Here is an 18,481-nt window from a genome sequence, read left to right on the forward strand (position 1 = left end):
TTCCTTAATGCAAAGCATCCTCAATTTCTGTCTCCACAAGACTTCTTCCAATGAGAGAAAGTTCTATATTTGAGATCTCAACACAGCCCTCTCACCTAACTCCACTTCAGAAAGGCCATGCTCCCCTTCCTTAACATCCAATAATTTCAAAGCCTCCAACAATTCTTTTTTCTGACGCTACTCACTCCGGTTCCACTGAATAATATCTTCCTTCAATGCCTTCAACTTCTTGGCAAGTACGAAACTGGGAGTACCTGAGAAGGAATATCGATTCCACCAAAAATGAACCCTATCTTTGAAACCATCCATCTTTGGCAACATGTTCTCAAACCTAAAAGGATTTTTCCCCCTTAATATCCCTCCTGCCTCCACTAATATGAGGTAGTGGTCTAAAATAGGACGAGGTAAAAGCCGTTGGATCACATCCGAATAGTGATCCTCCCAGTCATGAGAAACCAGAACCCTGTCTATCCTAGACATCGAGGGCTAATCCGAACCACTCGACCATGTATAACTCCCTCCTTCCAAAGGCAAATCTATCAAGCTAAGTTCCTCAATGAACTCAGAAAAATTCTCCATAGCCGGGGTAAGATGTGATCCCCCCAATCGTTCACTTGGGAAACGAACAATGTTGAAATCCCCTATGTAACACCATGGAACTTCCCAAAGTTGCTGAATTCCCATCAGCTCATCCCACATCTGCCACCTCAAGTTATTATCATTCAGGCCATAAACCCCAGAACATGCCCAAATAAAACCATCCCTCAAACCCTAACCAAACCTAATCGGAATATACAAAACCTAACCCAAAAAACAAAGTAACGAAATATGTGGGTGGGGTGGATATTTATAGGTAGTTTGGGCGGTGGAAAGGTATGAAGGAAAAAAATAATAATGCAAACTGACAAAGGCCTGACCTCTCAAGAGTTCGGTCCATGGATGTTAGTGACGCGGAGGACACCTAAGCAACGTCTTGAGGCGAGGAGTAAACCTGTTAGGACAGTTGGACTGACCACATGGCATGCTGAGCATATCCTTCACCAAACCGAGAGTGGAATGATAATTTTGCCCACTCCACTTGTTGGACTGACTGAGCCTCTGCGCCACACCGATCAAGTGAACCAATCTCCATCTAAGCCTCATGATCCTGATTCACACCATCATGCCTTGCTGCAAAATAGATTCTCTCACTTGGCAGACCTCTCGGATGACGGCTTGAACTCAACACGTGAAGAGAGCACCTCCTTGACACAAATTACTTCTTTGGCTTCCACCTCAGCTAATACTGAAGAACACGTGGACGTGCCTCACCCTCATGGTTGTACTGTTACATGCACTCGACCTCGTATTTCTAAGCCGAAAGATCCTACACTCCTTCATTCTTCTTCATCTCACAAATTCAACACTTCGGACAACCATCATGTCAAACCTTCAACCTCCCACACCCCCTCGACTCCGACTCCCCACCATCTTCACCTACCCACCATCCCCAGACTTCCAACTCCAGCACCCTCAACCCCAACGCACAACCGTTTTATCCTTCAATCCTAGTGGACTAACTGACCCCCCACATGTCCCTCATCCACCCCCCTTGCTCGCCACAACCCATTCCGATCCTTCAAGCAGCTCTCCATCCCACCACTCTGATACAATGGCAATCACACATCATTCCCACTCGCATGGACAGTTCCTATACATCTCATCAGGATTGGAAGAAGATGATGACTCAAGAACTGGTGCCTCCCACACCACCTCCCTCCCCAAGAGCATCTTCGGTTCGAACCCGCCAAGTTCGCCCACGACATCGGGTCACAAGAAGAGTTCCCGACTCACCACCAAGGCAAACCTTTAATGTCCACGACAACATGGTCTTTGGAAGCGAAGAGTTACCCTTTCCCACATTCAACTTCCTGACTAGGGAAGGGCTCATGTATTCGACAGAGACCCAACAAAACAAGTTGGTCATAACCCACCTATCCGACCAACACTAAACTATGGCCGTCAGCGTAATATCGTGCTTAGGGAGGGTGCTATTGCCGCCGCAATACAAGATTTATTTGGACCCTTTGATTGCGCTACAGCCATCGCCATTGCCCTCTCCACAAGGGAGGATGTGTCCATCCACCTCTCAGACCTCACCTCCAAGCCAACCCCATCCTCCTCTGTCACCTTTCATGAAGATTGCAACCTGAAATGTTAGAGGAGCAGGGAATGCCTTTTTTTTCCTTCTTGCAGATCTAATAAGTAGTGCCTTTTGTGCAAATATTCCAAACAAATTAATAGATTTTTCCTTAACTATTGAACCTCCACATTTTCACTCAATACTATCCCCAAACATGGTTTGGTTTTAACCTCCCTCAGTCAATTGTCTACAAAAGAGGAAATATTTGAAGACTTCATAGTTCATACTATTACTATCATTTTCTAGAATAGGGACAGATTGGGTTGTCTACAAGGCCATTCTAGTGTTTCTTACCTTCAAAAAAAAAATCTTTAAGATTTCCCATGAACTTTAACATTGGTAGGTCCCATTAATCATTAGTCATTATGTTGATATGATTACAGTACAAAGTAAAACAATAAATTTTCTCCATTGTAGAGATGGCTTTATCCCAAAGGGAGGCATGAAGCAACCAAAGCGCCAAACTAATTATTATTTGTTTCACTACTGCTGTATGATATAAAAATAAATAAAATTACTAATGATGGCATTCTTACTTTAAAACTATTATCCTATGTACCCTCAAATAAATAAAGTTTCAAGAACCCCTAGTAACACTCAAATAGTGGTAAGTGCAAATAGGACAGGAATCAAAATTAGTAAGGGTTGACACAAATTTCATCTAGCATTTTGACAAAAGGAAACTAAAAGATATGAAAGTGAAACAGAAAGTATCTTAAACTGATTGATATTGTATAGGCCTGACAACTCAATCCATAGTTGTTTTAAAACAATAGTTTAACTTGCTAGCACCCATGACCTGTTTTAAGACTAAATTGGATCAGCTAATTACAACTGGATTACTTTTGTAAAACTGAAACTAATTCAAGATATAATTTGGTCCAAAACCTAATCACTAAGCATTCAAGAATTTTGGGGCTGGTTTGGGGAAAGGAGGATACCTATTGAAGGTTTGATATTCAAGCTATATTTGAATTGGAATACTAGTTTTTATGATTGGAAAACTTTGAATAAGGGTTGGAACATAGTTCAAGAAATAAAATCTATGAATCTAGTCTCGAACTAGGACTCCTAAGTATCCACCTAAAAGGGTAGTATAATACACCCAATGGCTAGTCAAAAGGTTTGGCAACAACTTGCATGCAATAGAAAATTGCAACAAAGTATCGAACAATAAAAGGAATGAACAATCTTGGGCACATAAATGAAAAGAAATACCATCTCATAAAAGTATAGAATTTTATTCCAAGCAAATATACCACTCACATAATGACTAGTGATAGGTTAAAATATAAAAGTTTTCTTTGATCTTGAGAAACTAAATAACCTTCACCCAGACTTTTGAAGCAGCTCTTGAATATTTTTTATCTACTTGATCAGACGACAGCAAGTCAATAAACAAGGCAGCAGTTGTTGCGTTTGCTGAAAATCCCTTGTCAACCATCATTTTGAGATATTTCATTGCCTTTGATGTCTCTCTATGTTGCAAAAACCCATGGATTATTGTGTTATATGTGTGCTCGTTAGGTGAACAACCATTGCCATCCATTTTCTCAAGCAGTTCACTCGCTTCATCAACTAGTCCATTCTTGCAAAATCCTTTGATCATTATAGTGTAAGTCCAAACATCAAGATGCAATCCTTTCACAAGAAGACCACTAAAGATTTCTCTTGCAATCGTAAGTTCCCCAGTATTGCAGAAACCATCAATCAAGATGCTGTAAATCACAATATCACAATCCAGCCTTTTGTCTTCCATCTCCAAAAACAATGCCATTGCCTCAGCAATTCGTCTATTCTTAAAAAAGCCATTTTACAGGGTGGCATAGGTTTGGGGATCTAGGTGTTGGCCACAAGCTCGCATTGTACTGAATAGCTCTAATGCAGTCTGGACTCTCTCCCCTCGACATAACCCACCTATATGAGTGTTATAAGTCACTACATTAAGAATCATTCCCTTGTTGGACATTTCATGAAACAGACGCTTTGCCTCATCAATTTTTTTACTTTTGCAATATCCATTGATCAATATGTTATAGCTAACCACATCAGGTGAACAACCCTTCTCAACCATCATATTAAACGTCTTAACTGCCTCATCCAGTCTGTTTTGCAAACAATAACCATCAATCAAAGAACCATAAGTGACTATGTTAGGATCAATGCCTCTTTAAATCATCACATCAAAAACTTCTTTTGCCTCAATCAACATCCCTTCCTTGCAAAGTGTGTCCACCAATATGTTAAATGTTTGTACATCTGGCATGACCTTCCTTTGCCCCATCTCATTCAACAAAGTAGTCACCTCCCTCCACCAGCCAAAATTGCACAAGCCTTGAACTAAGGAATTGTAAGTGACAACGTCTGGTTGAATGCCTTTACTCGTCATTTCAGATAAAAGGTTCAAAGCCTCAATTACCAATCTGTCCTTACATAAACTGTCAATAACCATGCTATAGAGCACCACATTTTGTTCAAAATTCCCTTTTTCAAGCTTCCTGAGCAACCTAATAGCCACACCAGTCTGGCCAATCTTACACAGACCGTTTACTATCGTTCCACAAGTAATCACATTAGGCTCATACCCTTTCTTCTCCATTTCTTCTACCAACCTTACAGCTCCAACGACGTTTCCTTGAAGACAGAGGCCTTTGACAAGAGTGGTTAGAGTTATATGAGTTGGTTGATAGCCAAGTTTCAAAATTGTTGCTAAGACAGAGAAACCAAAATTGACCCGATTCAGATGGCAGTAGCAATTAATCAAAACATTGAGAGTATAAACATTGGGAGTAATTCCAAAGGAGCCCATATCTCTAATTAGAGTAATGACTATGGAGTAATGCTTCATTCTTGCAATGGCACCCAACAATTGAGTAAAATCGAAAATGGAAGGCAAAGGGTGCATGGGAAGCATTGTATCAAACAGGCCTAAGGCATGATCAAGATTCTTAAAGGTTCCAGATTTGCAGTGATCTCTCACAGATTTCAACAACTGATCCCGATTCTGATTAGGGATTTTCACATTTTCTCCAATAGTAGAACAATAATGAGAAGTAAAAGCACGAAATGGAAATGGAAGGCTTCTACTCTAATAATCAAACGATTGCATATAAAAAGAAGAGAGGATGTTGATTTACCCATTTCACAATGACGACACACAGTCTCAGCTACCAACTAGGGTGGCTCGGGTTTGGTTTCGGCTTAGCTTCGAAAGGAGAAATCATGGTGGTGGAGTGGCAGATCGGAGAGCGAAGCAGGGCCGAGATCACGTTTTTGGGTTTGGGTTTTTCTGCTTCGCTCTTGAGAACGTTATTTCAAGGGAAGAACTATCTTGAGTTTGGGGGCTTGGAAGAAAAGTGGAACGAACGGCAGTGGAGAAAAGGAAAAAAGAAAATGAAGCTGGAGAGAAGAAAAAGAAGGAAGGAAGAAGAAAGGAGAAGCAATTTTTCCCCCCAAAAAAAACAATAAAAATTGTCCATAAAAAGGAAAGCTAGGTGAGAAATAAAAAGTAAATAAAAAAAACGTAGGCCCAATGACTTTTGATATTTACAATTCATGTTAGCAAAAAAAAAAAAAAATTAGGTCTGGTCATTCATAAAAGATTACTTATTTTTGTTACTGGTAGAGTTGATTTTTCTATCACTCAAACAACCTGAGAAGAGTAAGACTATGGTTAGCTCTAATTATGATGTATATTAAATATTGGTTATACACTTATCGTTTCAAAGTTGAAATATTGCATAAAAATAGCAATGCAAGGAATAAAAAAAAACCCAAAAAAGAAAGGGACTACTCTACTTTCAAATACATAAATTGAAATTTCTCTACCTAGCCGTTTATATAGTAGAACTTTGCCCCCAATGCATGGATTGCCCCTATATCAAATCCTTTGAGTTGTTCTTGGTATATATAGAATATTTTTGGCTGTTGGGTTCTACTCTAAGATGTATAGACATTTTATTTGGAGTGTCGTATCTGTGTTGTAATGGTGTCTTATTTGCCGTATCATATTATAATTTTTCAAAAATTGCTCATGTCGCTATAGCATACATATATCCGTATTCGTGTCCGTACATTCTAAATTCTACTCCAACCTGCTTCTGTAAGAATGGTTGGAGGTTGTGGTAGCTACCTTAGGGGGAAAAAGTAAGAGCACATGCATGTTATGGATGCAATAATTGAGAAACTATAAGTTGTAAGAGTTTTACAAATTTGCCACACATTTTGCAGGTTGTACCTACACTTACAGTGTACACAAATGTAAGTGAGCACACCATCCAGTCAAATCAGGTCCATTACAACTCATAGAAGCCGTTAGTTTATGACTTTCATCTTTTATATATGGAAAATGGCACACCCACTAAACATATTTGAATTCTGTAGTTCTCTGTAACTCAACTTTATAGGAATGTAGAATTAGGCCGCCTTCATTCCCGTCCTGGAGTGTTCCTCTTTTATGATCTTTCTCCAATTAAGGTGGGGTTTTCTGCTTGTGGTAATTCACAAGAAAGATCTTTTTAGTTTTTAACTATGCTTGTGATGCTGAACCAGAGAAGCTATTTGGCTAAAAAATTTACAATGTGATTATGGTGCACGGATTATACTTTTGGGCTCACTTTAGAGTCAAGTCAACAATCAAGTCAATTTTTAGTTAAAAAGTCAGAAGAGCAATTGTCTTATTAGCTCATTGCTTCTCAATAAGTTTATTATTATTATTATTATTTACACATGAACAAATATATATGTGGGTGCTCAACATTTTCTTTTTTTTAAGCTCTTAGATGGAACTAATAAGCTACAGTGATAAAGTTGTTCGTACTTTCTCTTTATGTGGAAAATGCAGAATGTGTAGGACACTCTCGGTAGAAAATTGCATGAAGGAAATGTGAGATACGATTGTCAATGCTCCAGGTCACTCTTTTGAAGAGGTCAATAATCTATTCAATCCGATTATAGGGCTTATTGAAGTAGTGATTTTTAACTAGTAGTGAAATTTAAATTTTCCGTTGCGATAAGTATATGGCAGGTTATACCATCCGATTAGGCCATTTGCTCATATGAGATGCCTTTCATAGGACTATTGGACTGCGATTGGGCCTATGGTTTCGAAGACTTTATTTTTAGGCCCAGGATGGCCTATCTCATAATTTTCACGTTCAAGACTTAAGGTCCCTCCAATTTAAATTTATTAGTTTGATTTATTTAGTTCATCCAAAACTCTTTTTTTTTTTTTTCATTTTTTTTTTTTTGTTGAGAGAGAAAGAGAGAGAGAGAGAGAGAGTTTCAACTTATGACGTTCATTCTTAATGATAATTCTTTATCATCATACCAAGATACCAATCAGTTTTTGGTGTAGGCAGAAATTGAACTCAGATCTCTTATATAACTATCAGAGACTTTACCAGTTGAGCTAACTGTAACCCACATCTAAAACTCTTTTTTTAAACTTAATTTTACTAAAACTGAAATTTAAAATTTTCTTTTTTATAATACTAAGTATTTTTAACAATACAGATAGAGAAGCTAAAATTTTAAATCTAATTATATACATATCAAAATCATTTATAGATAGTGCGCTTAAATGGTTGAGTGAAAGTCTAAGGTTTGGGCTTATCTTTAGAACCTGGTTTAAGAATTTCCCAACCCAAAATTATTTATTTATTTATTATATTAAATAAACATCCTTTTAAAAAAAAAAAAAAAAAAAATAGAAGCAATCATACTTACATATCCGTAAATACCGGTACAGCGAACGGCAATCTCGTAAAAGGGTCTCCTTGCTCTTGTATTAGTCTCCAGAAAAGCAAAGAAAACAAAACAAGATTAAAAGGTAGGCAGCCCCAACTCCAAGATTAAACGCCCCCGTTTAGTTCTTCCAGATCAAAAATTCGTTTACTATCGAGCGGGGTGTTTAATTTTAAAGGTAGATATTGATTAATTTTTAAAATTAGAGAGATTAGAGATTTTAGATATAAATAAATAGATCGAGATCAAAATCTAAGAGGAGCAACAATGGATAATATAATGAGCAAGCTTCGGAGCCTGGACGCGTATCCGAAAATCAACGAGGATTTCTACAGCCGTACACTCTCCGGTGGCCTTATCACTCTCGTTTCCTCCATCGTCATGCTCTTGCTCTTCTTCTCCGAGCTCCGTAAGATTCCTCTCTCTCTCTCTCTCTCTCTCTCTCTCGCTCTCGCTCTCTTTCTATGTACTTGTTCAGTTCTCTATTTTGCTAGGTTTTTTTGTGTTAACGGTTACTTGCTCTATGTGAATTTGAATATGATCTGTTTAAATTGATTATGATATGTAAGTCAACCTTTGAAATTTGAATAATTGGCTAGGGCTTTGAATATTTAGCTAGGGTTTGCCCCTGCTGTATTTATTTATTTGTCTTAGGAAAGCTAGAATGTTTGGTTAGGGAGCAATGATTTGCAAAATTAATTAGTCAGAAAGGTCATAATTCTGTTTTGTTATTAACTGTATGAAATATGAATGGTTTTAGTGTGGAATGACCAAATATTGTGGTGTGGGTTGATAGCATCTAAGTATGGAGAGGAAAGGGGGGGATGGTGTACGACGAGAGAGTTTGTAGAGGAACGCGTGGATGTAGTATGTGGTGTAGTATAAGAGCGAGTTGGTAATTGAGGTAGGTGGTGGCAATCGAGTAAGGTTTTTGGTATGATCATTGGAGTGAACACCTGACTATGTTTTCACTGAGATTTTCATGATTGAGAGTTGGGTCGGTGTATTCCTTCTTTGATCTTATTTATTTTCATTTGCCTTTTGGGGGGGGGGGGGGGACGGTGATAGGATGAGATGGTGCTTGAATGGGAGTGGTAGTAATGATGTGGTTAGTGTGTGGAAGAAATGGAATAGCCGTATTATGAAGATGCCAAGAGATCTCTTAATTAATTGCAATTTTTGTTGATCTGCACCTTGCTTGATTGGCTTCAGACATGGGGTTATACATTTTATAATTCTATTATTGATTTCCAAACTCATTAGGGTTTTCTATCTAATTGTGTGTAATCTTCAAATACTTTGCGTTCATCATAATGAACACAAATTGTTTTTTTCTGTCAATAAAATTCCATAATTACCCACACCCCTTCCCCCCCCCAAAAAAAAAAAAATGTTACTACCATTATATTGCTTTATAGTAAATAATTGGCTTTTTGTCTAAATTGCTAACTATGCTTTTTATTGTGTCTCGACATGCATTTTCTGCTTGTTACAGGATTGTATCTACATGCTGTAACTGACACAACACTTGTAGTAGATACTTCCAGAGGAGAAACTCTACGTATCAATGTAATGTTGTTCTCTTTTCTTTGGAAAAAAAATAAATTAAATTTCTTCTCTTTTTATAAAACCAGGATTTCACTTCAAATTTTTTTGAGGTGCTGGTGTAACCATTTTTTTATAACATTAGGAGTCCTTTGTTTTTGAGAGCTCCTGAATCTGTATTAATATATATATATATATATATATATTTTTTTTTTTCCTTTCAAATCGAGAATATATGATTCAGGAAAGTCTATGATGCATAATCTCCCTAGTGTTTTTCCCCATAGTATTTATGGTAATCTTATCTTATAAAATTTGTACTTGTGTGATACACTACGATTGTCCACTTCAGAATTTGATTCATGTTCCATATGATGTATGAAAATGCAGTTTGATGTCACATTTCCTGCCCTTCCATGCTCTATACTCAGTCTTGATGCCATGGACATCAGTGGAGAACAACACCTTGATGTGGTATGCATTTCAAATATTTATATATTTTTAAATTCATTCTACGTCATCAGTGATATGTGAACCTATACGTATGTATATCTGCATGCATATTCCTTCTTCCTTTCAAATAAAAGTTGTAAATTCTGATGCTAGGGATTAAGTCTCTCTCTATCTCTCTCTGCTGACAATAAGATGTATAGAAACAGAAAGGACCACACTTATTGCTTGTGACCATCTGCTGACTTTGAATTACAACCTATTTATCTTGCAGAAACATGACATAATCAAGAAGAGATTAGATACTCATGGAGATGTTATAGAAGAAAGGCAAGATGGAATTGGTTCTCCTAAGGTTTGTATTGCAGTATTGCTGGAAGATTGGAAGTTCATCTCTTAGTTCTTACATTTTTTTTTTTTTTCCCGAAATTGATTCACATTTCTTTGGATAGAACTGAGCTTTACATTTGGGGCATGATGATGCCTGGAGTAGTGGTTTTTTGTACCCTTTTTTCTTTTTTATCCGTCCTTTTAGTTAGACGAGCCAGGAGTTGGAACTCTCAATATTAGGTGTCTTTGGTTGCTAAACCTGGCTCAAGTCTAGGACCACAACAGAGTGAGGTGGCTTTGTGAAATTAAGTGAAAATTTTCTCCCAAATGCTATGTAGCTCATATATCTCTGTTCTTTCTACCAATTCAGGTGATAATTTTTCTTCTTTATTTTTACCTTTTGTTTCTTTCTGTTTGAATCAGATTGAAAAACCACTACAGAAACATGGTGGCAGGCTCGAGCATAATGAGACATACTGTGGCTCCTGTTATGGTGCAGAAACGGTATAGTTGTCTGTCTCTGGACTCCTTTGCTGATTCAATTTTTTTTTAATTATATGTTGGAAGCTGTATGTAAGTTGTTGAACAAAAATTGTTGGATGTTGTTTGTATGATATGAGTCAGTTACCTTATGGATTACTGGTAAACGTCAGCTAATTAATTCAGTACTTTGGTTTGTTACATTATGGACGCTTAAGTGCTCTTAACAGAATTGTAACTGGATGTAGAGATATAATTATTTATTAAGAGTCCATTTGGTTGAGAGGATGGAAAAGTGAGAGGATAGAAAATTTGGAGGGGATGGAAAAGTGGGAGTATAGAAGAGATTTTATTTTCCCTTATTTGTGTTTGGTTGGGAGGGTGGAAAAGTGGAGGGATGGAAAACCTTTTTTTAAAAAAGCTTAACAACCAACCAAAAAAAAAGGCAATCACCCAAGTTTATTAAAAAAATAAAAATCATGCCCAGTACAAAAGAAAAAATTAAAAAAAAAAAAAAAAAAAAAAAAAAAAAGGCACGTCCAGTTAAACCCAAAAAGGAAAAGAAAAGAAAAAGAGAGAAAGAAGAACCAAACCAAAAAACAAAAAAAACAACCCAAAAAGGAAAAGAAAAGAAAAGGAGAGAAAAAAGAACCAAACCAAAAAACAAAAAACAAGAAAGGGAAGCAGTGCATGTGTATTACGCCTAGGAAAAAACAGATAGAAAGAAAGTAAGAAACAACCAAAACATGAGAGGAGGGGTAGTTCAGTAATTTGACTGCAACTACTCTTCTCTCTATTTTCTCGATATAGCATTTTGGTGGGCCTAGGGAGAAAACGCCCAGGCCTCACCAGTTTTTCCTCCTTAAAATTCACCCAACCAAACACTCCAAAAAAAATTTCCTCTCCTATTGTCTCTCCTCTCTTTTCCATCTTCTCTAAAATCGACCCATCCAAACGGACCCTAAGGTTTGGGCTCATGTTTGTGCAATATTTCCTGGCTAAATTATGTGTAATATCAAACTGATTACAAAGCCTTAACCATCAAAAATGAGAAAGAAGAGAGGAGAGAAAAGAATAACACCCCCCCCCCCCCCCAAAAAATCCAATCTTTAAGTTGTCCATTAATTTCCTTTTCCTGAGCTGGTGAACATGGTTGAACTTTGTTCTATATCATAAATGGAAAATTGATTTTATATCAAAGATGTTCTTATCCAAATATTTGTATTATTTATTACTCAACCCCCACCCCCCATTTTGTTATTGCAGTCAGATGAAGAATGTTGTAATAACTGTGAAGATGTTCGCGAAGCATATCGGAAGAAAGGTTGGGCACTGTCAAACCCTGATGTGATTGACCAGGTCTGTTTGCATGAAAGCTTACCTATTAATATCTATTTTGAATCTAAAAATATAGCATGGAAGAGTAGCTTGATACTGGAAGAATAACGTGTGTATTTTGTCTTTTATTGCTCTGCCTCCATGATGTGTGTATCTTTTAATTCATCTTGTTGGGTACTTCTGTGTTCAAGTAGATAACTTCATGTTCATATCATTTCCGCTATTATTTGACTAAGCATGCATCTTCACATTTGATCTTAGAGAGTACTTTGCTCTAGATAGACAGCTTGTCCCTTCCCCCCCAACACCCACCCGCCCCCCAAAAAAAAAAAAAAAACACACACACACAACTACATTAATGGAGATGGTTTGTAATTGCTCCCACCACTTTCATATTGGAACCTGGAGGGATATCAAAGAGTTAACAAAATTGAGTTTAGTTAAAACAGACTTCTTATAATACGCTTTTTTCAAAGTACAAGAGCAAAATATTGTCTTTTATTAACCAAATGATCTCATGCCTGTATTATTGTTACAAACCCATGGGTAGAACTCACCCTTGTAAACCGGCTTACAAGGAGAGGGTGTCCAAGAGCTTATAAACACATGGTTAAGCTTACACTTAACCAATGTGGGACACTAGGATCATAACAATTATGCTAATTGCATGAGACCTTTACAAGCATAAAGTGGATTGTTTTACTAGCAAAAGTGTTACTTGCTATAAATATTCAGAACACTTGTTATGTGTAGTTATGATTCTCCAGATTCTTATGGATCAAAATGCTTCCTTAATTAAATTATTGAGGATAGCCATGTTGCAAGGTTAATTGTTCACAAAACATGTAAATGATCTGAAAATGCTTAATGTCTTCATCACAGTAATTGGGACGTACCTGATTTGAAACATTTTCTATAATTTGAATCCTTTTCCAGTATTTATCTTGTTAAACAGGCAACTGGTTCTACATCAGATTAGATTTGAAATCTTGTTCTTAAACAACAAACTTTCCTATCAAAACAGGTTTTTTTTTTCAAAATATTAAAAAATGCTAATTAAAATTGTGGACCTTCTGTCTGATGAGCCTCTAAATTATTTTGAATTTTATTACAATTCCAAACAAGAAGAAATGATAAGTGATGAATTCTTTCTTCTTCTTCTTTTTATTTTCCCCCCTTTCTAGTACCAGACTTAAATTGACGTCACTTTTTCAAATTCAGTTCCAAACTGTGTTAAAGAAATAATAGCTAAATCACATGTGTGGAAGATAAGAGTGACAAAGGGGAAGCGTACCAACTCAATACCTATCCAAAAAAATAGTCTCCTATACACACAAACACATTGCCAAACTTAGTGGGGATGGTGCAATACTTACCTTTAGCCTACCTCCCTGGGATGTTGTGAATGAATTAAATGCAGTTCTGGTAGGAGACAATGAATAGAGAGTGGTAATGGTGCAACATATATAATATTACATCTATTACTAATAACATGCATCTGTACAAATGACCTGGACAAAAATGCATAGGCAATAAGCAGGCTATAGTTTTCCCTTCACTTGGTGAATTCCCAACTCTGATTGGTTTTATATTTGGCTATTTTTTGAGATTCTGTTTGTGACTTCTCTTGACCTGATGGTTCTCTCTCTCCTTCCCCCCCCCCCCCCCCATGCATGGTAATAAGATGATCTTTATCTGTATCCTCATTTCATCAATTATTCCAATGGGAACATTTAATCATCAGTTTGATCTTATGATGTCTTTGGTGTTCTATTGTTACATATGACATTCAGTGCAAAAGAGAAGGTTTTCTACAAAGGATTAAAGATGAAGAAGGTGAAGGATGTAATATATATGGATTCATAGAAGTTAACAAGGTGGCAGGAAATTTTCATTTTGCGCCTGGAAAAAGCTTTCATCAATCAGGTGTTCATGTACACGATCTACTAGCATTTCAAAAGGATAGTTTTAATGTAAGCTACAATCATGATGATTCTGGTTGTTTTATTATCGATAATACTCCCTGCATTCTGTGAAAGTGAAATCTTTGACTTTCATGTTTCTCATAATTTCTTTTGTTAAATCCTTCATCATGGTTTCTGATGAATGTCTTGTAAATATATTTCCGTGATACAGGTAAGTCACAAGATCACTAGATTATCTTTTGGAGACTATTTCCCTGGTGTTGTGAATCCTTTGGACAAGTAAGATCTTTTTATTCCTTTCATCCAAGTCTAGTGGGTCATGAAAATTTCAATGCTTCTACTTTGTCTATTTGTGACATTTTATATATTGAAATGCATTATTTCTATTTATTCTAATTTTCAGTGTGAAATGGATACAAGAAACACCAAGTGGGATGTATCAGTATTTCATCAAGGTTAGTATCTTAGATGATTGCCCCATCTTCTTATCTAATGGAAGCCAAGGGATTTATACAATGCCTCTAGACTTTATTTTGATAAGTATAATGTCTCTAGATATTTGCCTTTTATAGCTCCTTTCTAATTCAAAAACTCTCTTTCGCTTTAGTTTAATAATTCACTCTTTTGAAAGATGAAGCATATTGCAACTCACTTAATCCTTCCATGATTTTAGACAAATGATATCATTTTATGATTTATGACTTTTAAGAATTCAATTTTGTGTTAATGCCCCTGGAAGGATTATTTTACATTTGCTTATGTATAGTTTTTTAAAGCTTCACTTTTTCGAGGTGTTAGCTTAAATGATTAAATTCATTACTTCCTAACAGGTTAGGCTTTTGGAACAATTATCACTAGGTAAAAATGTAATTTTACCCTAAGAAGCACTGACACTCCAAAATCCCCAATTGTGTCCGTTTCGGACACTCTTGCATGCGTGTCATTAGCGCATTGGCTTGGTAGAGATTTTTTTCTTTCTTTCTAAAATCCTTTGTTTTCAGATATGTTTTAAAAGATTTTGAAAGTTGTTAATTATTTTGAAACTTAAGATAAACATAAGATATACCTATAAATAAATAAAAATATTATTAATTGTCATATCCCCACCTTGTTATGTCCAAATTTTTTCAGGAATTTCTGTGTCACTGTGTCCCATGTCTATGTCTGTATCCATGTGTCATAGACTCGTAGCTTTTACAAACCTTTAGCAAATGAGGAAATAAGTATTCAGCAAAAGAGCTAATCGTAATGCACATTTTATCATGTTATGCATTTATACTAGCTTCTGAATTCTATTATAGCTTCCTGCTGCAAACATTTTCTGCTTTGTATTGCCCATTAGCGTATAGTTTCCCTCATTTGTAGTCATATTTTGTATTGGCCTTCGATTTTTTTTTTTTTTTTCTCCCTTTTAAAATTTATGGTTATTTGAAGAGTACTGGGCTTTTGTCTTTTCTTGCTGCAAAGGTTTGAAGTCAGCATGTTGTTTTTTACTGTAGAAAAGTATGAGTACATATTATCCATGGAATAATTGAGAAACTGATGCAGCGTGAGCGTGTAAAAGCAGAATCTGTAACACACAATTAATACAACTCTTCCACGAAACCTAAGTTCTACAAGAACACTAGGCTATCAGGCAAAATAATAGAGAAAACATCTCTAATAAACTTTTATTAATCAATGCATAACAACAATCAACCTCTCTATAAAGAGTATTTATAGGAATAGAATTTCTCCTACTCCTTTTAGGAAAAGAAATAATAAACCTACTTCTATTTGAGAAAGGAAAAAACAATTTAACTAGAAAAAGAAAAACAATTAAAATCCTAATTTAACTAGGAAAAGGATTTTAATTGAACTTATAAAAACAAATAAATCCTAATTTCACTAGGAATGATAAAACAACATAAAATATTAAAATATTTTCTTCTCTCTTAACCAATCTGCATCATTCTCTCGGGGTTGGGGAAAACTCGTTCTCGAGTTTTGTGGCAATCTTCCACGATCAATTGGAACCCCGAATAATCCTCTCCATCCTATTCTTCTGTGCAAGACAAGACGAATCAGTATACTACTTATCAATCTTTTCTCACTCATAATAAATCTCGATGTATGGATTTTTATTCTTGACTTCTTTTGCAACGGTGGGATATATGAAGCAAGTACTAAAAAAGAATCCATGCACACATCCATAAACTTCATATTGCCTACTCCACAAAGATTACTTAATATCACTTGTTCACGCCTCTTGTTGACCTCTATCAATTCTTGTTCAATAAAATCCTCCCAGAAGGGATCAATAACGTTTTCCATTAATCTTTTCAAATTGATGTTAATTGTATTACCAAAGAAATTTGAGAGAAGCTCATCAACCCCAATGAAATCATAGTGTCTAATGTGTTTAAGTTCAAGCTTTAATAGATTGAAACTTTGTTCATCAATTGAGAACTCGTCTACTACTGAACAAACTGATTGTACCAACCTATGATTGTAATCAGTAAAATCAATAACCTTTTGTCTTTGAACGTCGAAAGTCTCATCAATGGTGTGAGTTATGGGCTCACCTTGTATGTATATGACTTTATTTTTATCAAGCTCAATCTTGTCTTCTTGACTAAAATCTTCAGGATAGTCATCATAAATTGGTGGAGAATCTCAATTTATTACACAGACTCTTTCAATGTATTTATCCTCCTTTTTGAGATCGTAGTCCTCCTCCTCAACATCAAAATACTCCTCCTCCTCCACATAACATGGATTTGGATGGCAGTTTTGAGGTTGGTTTTCAACGGCTAAGGCGGTGAGCTGCTTTGAAAGCACATCAAACCACTCCTCTGTTTGTTGAAAGAACGCCTCTAATTGCGCATCGTGTGCAACATCATCGCATTCATACACGTCATCTATGGCAACAAGTCTTCCCCCACATGCTCCTCTTTGTGCCATGGTAGGAACCTAGCCTTGCTCTGATACCAACTGATGTAGCGTAGGCGTGTAGAAGCAGAATCTGTAACACACAATTACTACAACTCTTCCACGAAACCTAAGTTCTACAAGAACACTAGGCTAGCAGTCAAAATAATAGAGAAAACATCTCTAATAAACTTTTATTAATCAATGCATAACAACAATCAACCTCTCTATAAAGAGTATTTATAGGAATAGAATTTCTCCTACTCCTTTTAGGAAAAGAAATAATAAACCTACTTCTATTTGAGAAAGGAAAAAACAATTTAACTAGGAAAAGAAAAACAATTAAAATCCTAATTTAACTAGGAAAAGGATTTTAATTGAACTTATAAAAGCAAATAAATCCTAATTTCACTAGGAATGATAAAACAACATAAAATATTAAAATATTTTCTTCTCCCTTAACCAATCTGCATCAGAAACTATCAGTTCTAAGGAATTTTACAAATTTGCTTCACTTTTTGCAGGTTGTACCTACAGTGTACACAGATGTGAGTGGGCACACAATCCAGTCAAATCAGGTTCAGTAAAACTCATAGAAGCCATTAGTATGTTACTTTCATTTTTTATATGTAGAAAATAACACACTTAATTTGAATTTTGCAGTTCTCTGTAACTGAACATTTTAGGAATGCAGAAATAGGCCACCTTCAGTCCCTTCCTGGAGTGTTCTTCTTCTATGATCTTTCTCCAATTAAGGTGAGGGTTTCTGCTTATGGCTATTCACAGGAAAGATCTAGTTTTTAAATATACTTGCAATGCTGAAGCTATTGAGTTGAAAATTTTCCAGTGAGATTCTGGCGCGTGGATTATACTTTAGGGCTCATTTGTATTTTCTCTGAGTTGTATAATGTAGGTGACTTATAAGGAGGAACACACCTCATTTTTACACTTCCTAACAAATGTGTGTGCTATCGTTGGAGGTAATTACTAAATATCCCTTACACTTGAATCTATTGATGAAAGTTGTTATTTCTAGTGTTTTGATTTGATGCGTAAGAATGGTTTTTGGCTGTTGTGTTCAGGAGTTTTTACCGTTTCAGGAATACTAGATTCATTTATATATCATGGTCAAAGGGCTATCAAGAAAAAGATCGAACTTGGTAAATTTAGTTGATGATTGATTCAATTTTTGTTCTGTTGTATTTGGTTGCTGTGCGAGTAAATGGCTTTATGGAGAGAATGATATTATTAAGAGAAAAGGAACTATCTAATCGACTCTCTCCCTGTGGTTGACTGGGCTCTTATGATCACAATCAACGACTGAGGAATTCTCATTATATCGTTTTGATCACAGAAGGTTGAATTCCTAGCTGATAGCTCCTCTTTCCCAAGTTATAATCAAATTGTAACTGCTTTGTTGATGTGATTGTCTTTTTTCTAAGATTAATTGGAGCTTACATTTCTTGCTAGCAAACTTACAAAAGTATCTTAGTTAAAGACAGAAATCAAGCTTTTTGGAAAGATAATTTATATTATATTATTTGATTTCTCCCTGTTGAGGGGGGGAAGGGACAAA

At 36.0% G+C, this 18,481-nt stretch overlaps 2 protein-coding genes and 1 pseudogene across 2 annotated transcripts; 1 reads left to right on the plus strand and 2 right to left on the minus strand.

Annotated features, from left to right (window-relative positions):
• Nucleotides 1-2,001: 2,001 nt before the first annotated feature.
• Nucleotides 2,002-3,959, minus strand: LOC126708079 (pentatricopeptide repeat-containing protein At1g64100-like). Its single transcript, XM_050407901.1, has 2 exons — nt 3,510-3,959; nt 2,002-2,169 (listed from the first exon to the last, which is right to left on the minus strand). The coding sequence occupies exons 1-2, from the start codon at nt 3,957-3,959 to the stop codon at nt 2,002-2,004; spliced, it is 618 nt and encodes a 205-aa protein (XP_050263858.1).
• LOC126708080 (pentatricopeptide repeat-containing protein At1g63080, mitochondrial-like) lies at nt 3,405-6,459 on the minus strand (annotated as a pseudogene).
• Nucleotides 6,460-7,940: 1,481 nt separating this feature from the next.
• Nucleotides 7,941-18,481, plus strand: LOC126708590 (uncharacterized). Its single transcript, XM_050408387.1, has 13 exons — nt 7,941-8,336; nt 9,423-9,496; nt 9,863-9,946; nt 10,197-10,277; nt 10,676-10,756; nt 11,999-12,091; nt 13,864-14,043; nt 14,207-14,274; nt 14,399-14,450; nt 17,430-17,483; nt 17,569-17,661; nt 17,819-17,885; nt 17,988-18,481. The coding sequence occupies exons 1-13, from the start codon at nt 8,195-8,197 to the stop codon at nt 18,077-18,079; spliced, it is 1,161 nt and encodes a 386-aa protein (XP_050264344.1). The 5' UTR covers nt 7,941-8,194; the 3' UTR covers nt 18,080-18,481.

The sequence above is a fragment of the Quercus robur genome, chromosome 12 (genome assembly GCF_932294415.1).
Source record: "Quercus robur chromosome 12, dhQueRobu3.1, whole genome shotgun sequence".
Classification (NCBI taxonomy): domain Eukaryota; kingdom Viridiplantae; phylum Streptophyta; class Magnoliopsida; order Fagales; family Fagaceae; genus Quercus; species Quercus robur.

Bases quoted from the DNA above. Each gene is read 5' to 3' on its own strand.
- LOC126708079 (XM_050407901.1), bottom strand. From the start codon at position 3,959: ATGGCATTGTTTTTGGAGATGGAAGACAAAAGGCTGGATTGTGATATT. The intron at 2,170-3,509 runs GTTATTTAGTTT...TCTTCATGAAAG, and splicing joins CTTCAAAAGTCTGGGTGAAG to GTGACAGAGGAGGATGGGGT.
- LOC126708590 (XM_050408387.1), top strand. From the start codon at position 8,195: ATGGATAATATAATGAGCAAGCTTCGGAGCCTGGACGCGTATCCGAAA. The intron at 10,757-11,998 runs GTATAGTTGTCT...TTGTTATTGCAG, and splicing joins CCTGTTATGGTGCAGAAACG to TCAGATGAAGAATGTTGTAA. The intron at 14,275-14,398 runs GTAAGATCTTTT...TCTAATTTTCAG, and splicing joins GTTGTGAATCCTTTGGACAA to TGTGAAATGGATACAAGAAA.